The sequence below is a fragment of the Mus pahari genome, chromosome 10, assembly GCF_900095145.1.
Source record: "Mus pahari chromosome 10, PAHARI_EIJ_v1.1, whole genome shotgun sequence".
NCBI classification, from domain to species: domain Eukaryota; kingdom Metazoa; phylum Chordata; class Mammalia; order Rodentia; family Muridae; genus Mus; species Mus pahari.
Window position 1 is genome coordinate 70,784,952 of NC_034599.1, and position 13,057 is coordinate 70,798,008.

At 38.2% G+C, this 13,057-nt stretch overlaps 1 protein-coding gene across 2 annotated transcripts in view; it reads left to right on the top strand.

Annotated features, from left to right (window-relative positions):
• Positions 1–13,057, top strand: part of Hmgcll1 (3-hydroxymethyl-3-methylglutaryl-CoA lyase like 1) — a 127,423-nt gene that overhangs the window by 39,541 nt on the left and 74,825 nt on the right. For both annotated transcript variants that reach the window (XM_021207104.2, XM_029543829.1), the window contains exons 2-3: positions 7,017–7,097; positions 7,299–7,406. In XM_021207104.2, coding sequence (XP_021062763.1) covers positions 7,017–7,097; positions 7,299–7,406 — 189 coding nt within the window. The remainder of the gene's footprint in view (positions 1–7,016; positions 7,098–7,298; positions 7,407–13,057) is intronic.

Genomic DNA, 13,057 nt, shown 5'->3' on the forward strand with positions numbered 1-13,057 from the left:
AGAGAGAGAGAGAGAGAGAGAGAGAGAGAGAGAGAGAGAGAGAGAGAGAGAGAGAGATATCCCACCAGTATATGACTCCCATTTAATTTTATGTGTAAGTGAACCTGAGTCAAGCAGACCACCTGTGTTCCATATAAAAGAATGGTTCCTTTTAGTTTGCAACCAAAACTGAATAATTGATGCTATATTTAATCATATTTTCAAAGAAACTAGGGTAGAAGCCAGGGATATTAGCAAATTAAACTCAAGTCATCCATTTTTTTTTTCTGGTTCTGCTTAATTTATAGTGTAGCTTCATAAGTGAAAAGTGGATAGGAAGTTTCCTTTGAAACCTAAAGCAACATGAAAATTTAACATGCGATTTCCTCTATGCTTTCTTTCTGAAAGTGAATCAATGGAACTCTGCCGCCAAATGTGGGCATGGACAATTTCTTGAAATGCTCAAGATGGATTGCATGTCTTTCATGTTTCAATAGTGCCATGCATTGGACTGCACATTAAATGGGATACCCTGAACTCACAACATGTTTTTAATGCTATGAAATGAAATTTACTCTGTAGGCTCTTTTAAGGGCAATATTGCTCACTTCTGCAAAGTAATTCTTCTCATTATTTAACTTTTTATAGATTCTTTGTGAATTTCTCATTAAGAACCCAATCCCACTCATCTCCCCATTTCTTAGTACACACCCTTTGCCCTTGCAGGCTTCCCCCCCAAAAGAAAAAATACCTCACTGTAGACGTTGTAGTGTGTTGTGGGTCTCCTCGCTCTTGGTGGATTGCTGGTCAATTTGGTCCACTAGGGCATTGGGAGCAGAGTCAGGGGATTTGGAAGCCCTGTGAGTACATACAGTGAATGACCACACCAGGACTGCTTATCAGTAGGCAGATCCTCTTTACTTAGGGTGATCGAAGGCATATAAAACTTTGGGAACTGAAGGCAGGGACATCCAGGATGAGCAAAGGCTGTGGGCTTAGGGGACCTGGAATGCCTTGTTAGCATGGGGAAGCATATCAGGAATCTCAGGTGCTAACTGAACAGGTTTTGTCAGGAGAAAGGAAATTGGTCCTATAAACTAATTGAGGCTATGTGACATTCCTCAGGTAGAAGCAAGTATGAGTATGTAGGTTTAAAATTTCCTGGATAAAGGAGAAGCTCTTCCCCAAAAGAGTTTTTCCACTGTGTGTGGAATTAATTTCCACTGCTAATTAAGGGTCACTGTAGATCCCACAGTCTACCCTTTTGTCCACATTTCCTGTGGAGAATTTGCATTTCTCCAGTAGCTCATTTGTCTTTCAGCTTTAATATATACTCCTTGAATGTGTGTGATATAAAAGCCCTTTCTTGGCCATCTTTAGTGTCTTCCTAGCAATTTACCTATGTATTGGCCTTCTAGAGAATGTTGTAAATATACAGATAAAACCTCATAGAATAATTGATATAAGTGTGTATATATATTTAGAATTCTAGGATTTAAGTTAACATCAATTATTGTCTCACCTCAAGAGCTTACTGGTTTCTATCACATGCTGTGTTTTGCCTTCTTTCTGACTGCTTCTCCTGGACTTGTGCATTTATAACTGCTTATCTTCTAACACTCTTTGACACAAGGACTGTTTACAATGAGGTTATGTTGATGGCCTTAGGGGATTGCTTCAGTAATAGGCTTAATTAAAGTCAGATCAAAAGACTAAATAGTCAGATTAAATTCAAGAAGGACATAAGAATGCATCAAATAAGAAGATACCCCAATTTGACTGAAATGGTTATTGCTTTTGGTTTTCTTCATATACTGGTGAATAGTGACAACCAAATCACACTGATAACAAAGGGAAATACCCAACTCTTTAATTATACATGGCACATAATTTTCACCTTCAAAACACTGTGTTCCTTTTTTAGGAAAGCAGTCAGTCCCCTTTAATAAAGCAGTATTCTTTGTCCATGTATGCTGGAAGATAATTCATGATGAAAACAGAGTGGAAACAATGATAATGAGATCACATTTATGATCGCCTGGTTTTGATTTTGCTCTGGTCTCATTTCTCTTATTTGATGAGGAGAGTTAATTAAAAAAAAAAAAAATAGGGAGTGTCTCCCCCTACTCCATCTGCGCATGCCATACCTCTTACTTCTTGGTCAAATTATAACCACTCCATCATTAGGCATGATTGCAGTATTGTCATCCAGAACCAAACCCAAAGCTGAGGATCCACCCCTCTCAGCCCCCACCCTCTCAAGTTAGTTCCATGCCTCACAACTGGAGAAGAAGATGCAGAAATGAGAATTTATTTCCTTCTTTGTTATTTTTAGTTTCACAGAAATTGTCAAAGAAGGCCAGTTAGAATTGTATTAGGGATTATCTGGATTCCTTCAAGAAGTTAGCACAGGGTGTTAATCGAGCCAATCACAACTTTAGATGCCAAATAAGCCAGTGAGCTTCTTTCCTTGTTACACACACACACACACACACACACATACACACACACACACACGATAAGAATTTTAGTTTCTTTAAAAACCCAGTTACATTATATGACTATGCTTTTGTTTTAATCCCAGATGTGGGATAGGAGGCTGCTAGACTCTAGAGGAGAACCTACTACTCCCAAGTCCCAGCAGTTTCTAACTTACATTCTTATACTCAGAGCCATGGGTAGTGCAGGTCTTATCCCTCAAAAAAGATGTGGGTCTTTTTTTTTTTTCTTTACAGAATGCAGAGACTATTACAGAGATCCATGTCTAGTCAAAATGCAGAGAATAAGTGACAATATTGTCCACATATCAAATGGGACAACTATAACACAACCCCTACACCTAAAATTTAGATGATCACGACAAGGGTGTTGCATACATGAAATTGCAACTAGATGGTCTCCTGTGCAAGACCTGTGATAACTCCACCAGTTAACATGCCGACATGGATGGAACAAAATCTCACAACCCTACATAAAGACTTACACAATCAGAGGAAACTGAGAATCACTTTTCTTTCGTGTATGAGCATTCTAACCTGCTGGTCACTTGTAGACATTTGTACGTGTAGGCAGTACAAGTTGAATTCCGTAGGTTGAGTGTATGTATGCACATTTCCTAGATATGTGTATAAAACATCAGAAGAGATTATGATGTCAGGAGGGAGTGGGTAGAGTAGAAGGATTTGGATGGGAGAGGAATGGGTGGGAATAATATAACCTCAATGTGCTCATATATGAAATTCTGAAATAATTTTAAAAAGTAGCCATTTCTCCCATGAGGACAGAATCAGTGTATAAGTTGGTTGAGTGCACTGTATTTGACAAAAACCAAATAGTTGGAAGCTCAGGTCCTGAATGTCTAAGTTTATTTTATCTCCTTATTTGAAGACATGATGATGAATTATTTACATTCAGCACAGAAATAGCCAGCTATGATGCTTACATAGTATGACAGATGTAGCTTACATCTCATTTAAAATTCATACGGAATTTAGAAAGCCTAATTTTTCTTATTTAGATGTTATCCTTTTAGTTAAGTGTATTTACATCTTCTAGTATGCTTATTAATACATATTCTTATTAATTACTAATTACCTAATATCTTACTAACACTTCTAATACTTCTTCTGAACTAGGTCGATAGGACCAGAGACTCCAGAATCCAAACAATTCACTGTCTCAGCTATGAATGGAAAGTAGGGCAGTCTAGGCAGTTAGGAGCATGAGGTCCTGTTTGGAGAGGGTCAGTCAGTTAAGTAGCATTTCTTGGGAGCTGTGATGCGTGAGAAGGAAAGGAAGCAAACAGCATCCTTTCTTCCATCTGTAGACTCAGTCATCTATGCACAAGCCAGTGCACCAAACTCACATTCAAATTCAGGGCAAAGCAGTGGCTTCTTGCTTGACTCTTTGTGTTTAATACAAAAACCATATTTACAGTAATACAGATAAATTATACAAAGTAATGTGTCGTTATATTTCTATACATGTATATAACATGTTTGAATCAGATTCTCTTCTTATCTTCATTAGCATCTCTTATCCCCTCCCCTCTCTTCCTCTTCCCCTCTTCCATGTCTTATAGTACCATCGCTGTACACCCCCCTCCCGCTAAATTTACATAACCAAGAAAACATGATATTTATCTTTGTGAAGCTGGATTATTTGGCATAGCATCTGTTTTTCTGAAAAAGGGCATAGTTTTATGGATGAGTAAAATACACAGATCACATTTTCTATTTCCATCCGTCATTGAGTACCTAGCCTGATTTTCTGACTTGGCTGTTCTAAGTAGTGCCTGCCACAATATGTTTGGCTATGTAGGTATTTATATTATAAGTTGGCACTGATTTCATTTGGGTATGTATCCAGGAGTGGTTTAGCCAGATCATATGGTATTTATATGTTTAGACTTTGAGTAAACCACCATACTGTTTCCATAGTGTCTAGACTAACTTAAATTCCACCAAATAGTACATAAATGTTTCTTGTTTTCCTACAACTATGCCCAAACTTATTTTTTTTTTCTTGATAGGCATTATGACTTGGGTAAAATGGACTTGAGATAAGGTTTTAATTTGAATTTTCCTTGTGGTTCAGGCTAAGGTTGTCAAACAGGCCTTTTTTTCCCCCTTATATTATTGAACATCTGTGCTTCTTACTTTGAAAAGTGTTAAGTTCTTTTGCCCATTTACTGTAATTTATTTTCTCTTTTTGTGTTTAACTTTTTTAAAGTGTCGTTTCCTCCAGGTACTCTGGTTTACTTTGAGTTCTTTATTTTGGATGCTAATGTCTATAACATGGATAGTTTGCAATTATTTTTGATCTATAATAATGGAATTGAATTACTCAAAAGAAACTCACCTTTTGAATTTCAATCACAACACCTATCACAAAGTTATAATAAATGAATAATTTCAATGTGACAGTAGTGTAAATAGTGTATATAATAAGGTCATATCCCGTTGATTTTTTTTTTTTTTTACTATTTTTACTATTTTTAACTTTGTGGAATTAGAATTTATTTAACAGAATGTAATTACTTAATAAAAAAGTGACATGGTGTATTTGTTTACTCTTCTATCGCTGTGATCAAACATCCCTAGTCAAGGAAACTTTATAGAAAGAAGAGTTTCGCTGGGCTTACAGTTCCAGTGGAGGACGAGTCCATTATGGTGGGAAACCTATAACAAGAGGCAGGTGTGGAGGCAGGAGCAGGAAGCTGAGAGCTCACATCCTCAATTACAAGCCATAACCAGAGAGAGCAAATGAGACATAAATACATAAACTTTGTCCTTAGTGGCATACTTTGTCCAGCAAGGCCACACCTCCCAACTTTCTTAAACAGCACCACCAACTGATCAAGTGTTCAAGTACCCAAGCCGATGAGGAACATTTTCATTTAAGCCCTGACTTTCCACTCCCTGACCACCATGGGTTCACGGCCGTACCATGACTCAAATGCATTTAGTCCAAAGTTTCTTTGGAGACTCAAGACAATGTCTTAAGTATAATCCCCCTTTAAATTAAAAGCATATTACATAGTTTAAATGTATGGTGATACAGAATGGAAGAGTGGGGACATAGTCAGGAAATACTGAATCAAATCAAGACCAAAACCTAGCAAATCTTGTAGCTTCATGTCTGGGGGTCAAACGAATTGGACAGTTCTGCCCTCTGGCTTTACTGTCTCTAGCATGCATCTCTCTTGGGATAGTTGCACTCGCTGTTTGCAGTCATTCTTGGCAGACAGGCCATGACTCTGTAAGTCTTCAACATTTTGGGGTCTTTACTGCAACTCAGGTTTTAACTCCACAGCCTCACAGACATGGGTTCTCAAAGCACATGGCTCTCTATGACCTTCATGAAGAGACTCCCCTCCATATGTTCCCTGCCTTTTGTGGTTGTCTGAAACCACAGAGGAAGAATCCATGACTTTGGATTTCCACAGAGGGGAAAATCCTTTATGTCTCTAAAACCAAAGCCATGTGGACAACACTGCTGTGTTAGGCTGCCGGCACGGGCTAGACCACGGCCTCTTGGATCACGTTAGCAGTAGCGCTTTTATTCAGTTGCTTTCAAAAATGCCTCAGGTTTTCTTACACTGGTTGGAAGTTTAGTTGTGTGAGGTCTTTCTCGGAAGGCACCCTCTCCCCCTTTATTCCAGTGCAGGATGGGAAACCTCCCATGCCTTGGCTGTAACATGAAGCCTCCTAGTGTATTTCTTTCTGCCCCGTATGTTTTTGCTTCATTGTAGATCTGAATAAACATTATCAGTAACAGTTATGGCAGGGATTCGGGGTTACACTGTCTTGAAATTTCCTACGACAAAAGGTTAGCCTATTACTTTTTAATTTAGCCCCAGTTAAATTCTTAGGTCACGGGCAAAAGACAGCCAGACTCTTTGCCAAAATAACACACAAATGGTCTACAGACCAGTTGTTGTTAAAATAAGTCTTTGCATTCTTTTAAACCTCTTACGAGAGGTCCCTTTGATCTGGTTTTCCCTCAGCACTGTCTTCTAGGCTCACGCTAGAATAATGCTTTAACTGCTACATTCAACATGTAACCATTTTTCTAGGCCTTACTCCCAAAGTCTTCTACATTCCTCCCCCTCCCATCCCCCTCCTTCTCCTCTTCAACTCCCTCCCCCCCAATGGCTAGTATGGTTCTTCATAGCAACAGTCAACTCTCTGGTACCAACTACTATATTAAATACCTTTCTATTGCACAATAACCAAGGTGTATTATAGATATTTAGATGGGAAATAGTCCATCGTCGTGCACAACAGCAAGCAGCAGGAGTTGAGGCAGGCCCTGAGTCAAAGAGAGCAAACTGAATGTAAGGAGAGACCGTGAATCCCAGCCAGCCAGTAAGATGCTTCCTCCAACAAGGCTGTGTCCCTCAAAACTCCCAAGATCTTACCGCAACTGCGGACTTTCACTATTCAAGCCCATGAGGGACAGTCTCATTCAAACCACGACAGTGTGGCAATCCAAGTGATCTCTTTTTTCTTGTACTCATACTTCTTGCATTTCAGGAAGCATCCCAGTTATCTGGACTCCCTGAATATGTGAAAATAGTAGAAGTTGGACCAAGGGATGGATTGCAGAATGAAAAGGTAGGTTTATATTGCCTTTATAAAGTGAATTCCTTAACATTTTAAAGGCACAGAAGTTTTATAATTTAAGCCTTATTTGTGGTGATTACTGTTTGACATTTTAAATCATAATATATTTGCTTTCCATTGGGAAGTAATATTTTATGTTTCAGTAGTTTTTATATAATTCATTTATAGAATATGTTTTATGATTTTTTTTAGGTTATAGTTCCCACAGATATAAAAATTGAATTCATCAATCAACTTTCCCAAACTGGCTTGTCTGTAATAGAAGTAACCAGCTTTGTATCTTCCAGATGGGTACCACAGGTATTCAAGTCTATAATTATAAAATTGAACATGTTTAAGTTTAGTGAACACTGTGAGATTTTATATATATATATATATATATATATATATATATATATATATATTAGATACAAATGATATAATCATTTCCATATATTATAAACTATTAGTTCATATTCTCATAGGATTTGGAAAACCTTTGATATATGAATTGAAGTTCTCTAAGAAGTAATATAATTTTAAGCTATTTTTAAAAAAATAACCTGCAATAATATGCTAATATATAAACATAGGATGCAAAATAACAAATACAGGTTAAAGTTCTTGACTAGCAACTTTGGGGCCTGCCTTGAGTTTACCATTTATCTCTGACATTTCGACTACCTTGAGAATCTTCGAATGTGATAGAATTTCACATTAGCTGATGAGCAATGTAGAGGTAATTCTTCATTTGTTTCATTCATCATTCATATTTGCTGACATGTAATGTGTAAGACACACAAAAGAGGAGGTAAGTCATTTTCAATCATCTCATTAAAAATGAAAAGGTGCTATAGCGTTGTTCACAATTTCAGACAGTGAATCTAACTGGTCAATCCTGAGACTTGATTAGAGACTTTGAGACAGGTAATTAGTGATCAGTTTAGCCTCTTCCCTCCTAACCCAGTGTCAGCATCCTGACCCTGAGTGTCTTCCCTGTCCTTCATTTCATTGGTTACTTCTGATCCCAGTCCCATGTTCCCATTATCCTCTGCTCTCTTTAGTCAGCTGATTTCATATTAATTACTCTTTTTCTTCTGTTTCCATGCCTGAAGTTCGATTCCCTCGGCACTCTGCTTTTGTTGCTCTTCACAGCACAAAGTCTCCCCCTTTACTGTGTCTCTCATACCAACAGTTGCTCCACTGAGGAAGAAAAGGCTTGTTTTTCTGATAAACTTCAACTGGACTTGACACTGACATCTCTATATCATCAGATGCACATCCAGGGTCACTACCATCACACACTGCCTTATACCAAGAGCTCCTCTGTTCCCCCCAGAATCCTGGGCTTGATTCTCCCAGGCATTACTTTTTATACCTAATTAGTTTCTGTCTTGGTTAGTTACGGCTGCATAACTAACCAAGTTAGTTAGTTATGGAAGACCAAGCTGATTCAGATGGGGGGGGGGTGTCTCTCAACCAGTTCTAGAGTCTGGAAAATCTGAAATCAGGATGCTGACAGATCTGTGGTCTGTGAAGCCTTGACTTCTAGTTTCACATCTCTGTCTTTACACTGTATCCTCATACGACAGACGGAAGAAAAAGGAAGAAAACCATTTCCTGTCTCCTCTTACTAGCTCATTAGCTCATTGCTGGGGTCTTTCATGATGATGTAGGTACTATTTAGAGTACACCATTCCAACCTTAGTACTAATACGAGAAAATTTATAGGGAGGTTACTTAAATATACAGTCCACAGAGGGAGAAAAGCTCATAAAATGTCTCTGTGGCTGGTAAGATGGCTAGTGGGTATGGGAACTTGGCACCAAGCCTGACAACCCGAGTTCAATCACCAGAATCCACATAGAGAAGGAGAGAACCAACTCCTGCCCATGATAACACACCCCTACTTATGCACCCGTACACACCCATGCACACCCCCATGCCCAACCACGCCCACCCAAACAAACATACACACAAATAAATGTGCACGAAGTTAATCTCCTTTATATTCTATACTTGTTTTCCCCTTTCAATTCCACAGATGTATTACCGACCCACAAACCCACAAGATATTACGTGGAATACGTAAGCATCATTCCCCCTTCCTTCTGAATCTTACTTATAGTGACTAAAATATGTTTCCAGGAATATCAATTCTGAGAAACACATTCTAACTCTTTAAAAATTCCCTTCTCACTGAAAGAGCCTGGAAAGCACACACTCAAGTCTTTGTATATGTGACTCCAGTTTTCCTAGTAACCCTGAGCTCTATTAATACAATTAATTCACTTTGCTGAAATTCCTGCTAACCTGAACCGATTCTTGGTCCTATTTTCCTGGCATTTAGACAGGGCACTATCATACGAGGCAGTTTACACACACATTTGCTCAGTTACCTCTCAATGTCTGTATTTTCTGGCAGTTCTAACAGTATGATGTGAAATGGCAAAAACTCTGAGTCCTTTTGGCGGGGATGCATTTGATGTAACAGAAAACACTATGTGGTTAGTAATCACAGACTCTTTACTGTGTCACTCTAAGTTCTTGTCAAGGAGTGATTTTCCTTCAAGTCACTGTTGGTACCTATAATCATAAACCTCTTTATATATTTATAAATCTTCTTTGATCATTTGCTATTTGTACTGTAAACGTTATGAAGATAATGTCTCTTTAGTTCATGTCCTCAGTGCTTGGCTGTGGCAGGTAGGTATACAGTAAAATCACTGTGAAATGCACAGTAAATCAGTCAGCTTGAAAGAATGGCAACATATTCTTTCCAATTATCTTGTATAGGTAAGCAACCCTGCCTTTTATATGTATATCTGTTATCATATAATTAAGTATACAGATATCTTCCTTAGAAAAACACATTACTTGATATAAAAATTTTTTCCTGATTATTTTAAGAAACAATATTTCACCAGCTGTCATTGATCTTAAGGGACTGCAAGAAATTTTCATCATCTTTTAGAATTGAAGAAGTTGTTCTGTTTATAGATCATTTCATGCTCTTTTACATATTCAATTACATTTGGGAAAAGATAGGATACACTGACGTAGTTATAAAATTCGGAGAGTGTAGTGGTTATTATGATTCCGGGGGTTTGCTATACCTTTTTGTTGCCTTTAAATATCTACTAGGGGTTTTTACACTACTTCAGACCATTTAGTTCCCAAATAAAAGATACAGAGACCATTGGATTTATAATAAACTTGAAAGCACCACAGCTCGGCAGATATCAACCCTCTTAGCTATCTTGTCTGCTTCCCCTACCCAAATTCCCATAAATATGGGCATCTGGTCCATTTGCACTGTTCCTGCTTCATCAGGCCAGCCTCATGGCCACATGCTTGTGATCCATGCTACCCCATAGCAACTTCCTTTTTCCTCCTCTAGTCTCTCCTAATGGTCCCTAACTGATACCCCAATCCCAGGAGCCACAGCTTTGCCTACTTCTCTTCTGCTCAGCTCAGGCTATAGGTATCTGTGGTAGTTTGAATTTGCTTGGCTCATAGGGAATATCAACTCCCTATGAGGTGTGGCCTGGTTGGAGGAAATGTGTCACGTGGGGGTGGGCTTTGGAGTTCCCCTCCTATCCTCAGGCCCTACCCAATGTGAAAGAGAGCATCCTCCTTGCTGCCCGAGGATGCCAGTTTCTCCTGGTTGCCTTTGTCAAATCAAGATTCAGAACTCTCAACTTCTCCAGCACCATTCCTTCTTGGACGCTGCTATTTTTCCTGCTATGATGATAATGTACCAAACCTCTGAAACCATAAACCAGCCCCAATTAATGTTTGTATTTATAAGTGTTATGTAATGTTGTCTTTTCATAGCAATGGAAACCCTAAGTGAATCAGCATCTTTATTAACCAATCAGGGATAACTTGGCAAGTTTTACACAACAAAAGCTGGTGTGCATGAGAATTTGCTCTTCCGGAGGCAAGCATATCTTGGGATACAATATTTAGTATTTGAATACATAGCAGTACCAGACCAACCCCAACATAAATTATAACTAAATTTTCATTTCAAATACTAAATCTTGATATTATCAAAATTCTATAATTTTTCAGTGATTTAAAAAAAATTGTGTACAAAATATTCTTCTCCTAATAAGATGATGCCCATGACTTTATGCTACTACTATTATATAATAATAAAAATTGACTTATAGACTATCCTTCAGACCCATATATGATGCTCACAAAGACATCTGAAAGAATGAGAATAGAACAATCTCTAAAAGGCCACACTTAACTCTTGTAGCTAATGACAAGAAAATATGACAAAAGAAAATGAAAGGAAGTCTCCCTATAAGAAGAAACTGGATCATGCCTCCTGGCCTTGCTTAAATAAATACACATGATGGGAATACAAAATGACAGAATTTATTCTGCATGTGGTCCCAAGTTAAATCTGGGATTAGCCTACTGAAAATTAATGAACCCATTTTAAACCTAAAGTAATATTAAATAAGTTGACTGAATTGCTTTGCATAGTTCCTGAGGACATCTGTGATGAGGAGAGATGGTTCTAGAGTCGTGCCCTTATCCACAGTGTGCCATGCCTTTGAGTAAGTGAATTAACCTCTCTGAACCTTAGAAAGCCTAGCACACATGTCTGCAGTACAGGATGTGGGTAACCACAAAGGGTCAGTCACATCAATGGTCCCTGTGTGTACAGGATCGTGGGGCCTACCTCCTGACTAGTGTTCAATAATGTTTTCCATCATGAGTTTTATTAGTGTGTGCTTGTTTTAAACCTCATCTGGTTACATGTATCTAAAGAAGAAAGTGATTTAAATAAATCACATAGCCACAAAAGAGCAGTGTTCCTGAATCAAAGACAAATATTACAAATGTCACCTCTCAAAGTCACTTTAGCCTTGCTTTACTTTATACTACACATGGGGTGTTTCCCCTAAGGCAGCCTTATGGATATATATATATATATATATATATATATATATATATATATATGTGTGTGTGTGTGTGTGTGTGTGTGTGTGTGTGTGTGTAGTTTAGGCTTCTATGCATGGCTGGTTTAGATTTCACTGCACTTACATTTCAAAACTTTCTCTAATTCTTTCATTCTCATTCTAGAAGAATATCATGTAGTACAGACCTTTAAAATACTATCTGAGGTTAGCATTCCATAATTTTGCTATAGCAGCTGCGTATGTGTTGCCTGAAGTGATTTCTGTTTCTAAAGACAATGTATGAGGTCTAAGGGCGTTCTGTGCTTCCCTGGAGCTGATGGTGCATCAGACGCAGGTCATGGGAATAGTCCTCTAGCTAATGTTTAGATTGCTGCTTCTTCACTTATTTCTTTTTTTAGCATTTTAAAGCTTTTTTTTTTTTTTTTTTTTTTTTTTTACAGTTTCCCTCCCACTGTTTTGTTTGGCAGAGCTGTCTAACTCAAATAGCTCAAAGAAAAGGTCTGCAGTAGCAGGGTGCCATATAAAACAGGATCCTACACCTATAATTTAAATGATCACAGATGATAAAATGCCTGCCATTAAGAAATACATGTTCTTTATAACTTATTTGGAAAAAGATGTCCTTAGAGTGACATGTAATATAAGAATATTTGAAGTTAGTCCAGGTAGCCCCTCGCGTAGACGGAACACACAATAGCATGAAAAAGAAAACACATTAAAAACAGATTTCCTGCACATTTGGAATGTGTCTGTTAATAGTAAGCTATTTAAATTATTGTGACTGCCCGCTCTCACAGCCATTGCAGTACATTGAGTTCCATAGAGACAGCGCCGGGGCAAGCGCGAGCCGGATGGGCACTGGGAGACTCTGTGCCTCACAGAGGAAAATCAACTAAACATGAGCAAAGGAGATCCTAAGAAGCTGAGAGGCAAAATGTCCTCATATGCATTCTTTGTGCAAACCTGCCAGGAGGAGCACAAGAAGAAGCACCGGGATGCTTCTGTCAACTTCTCAGAGTTCTCCAAGAA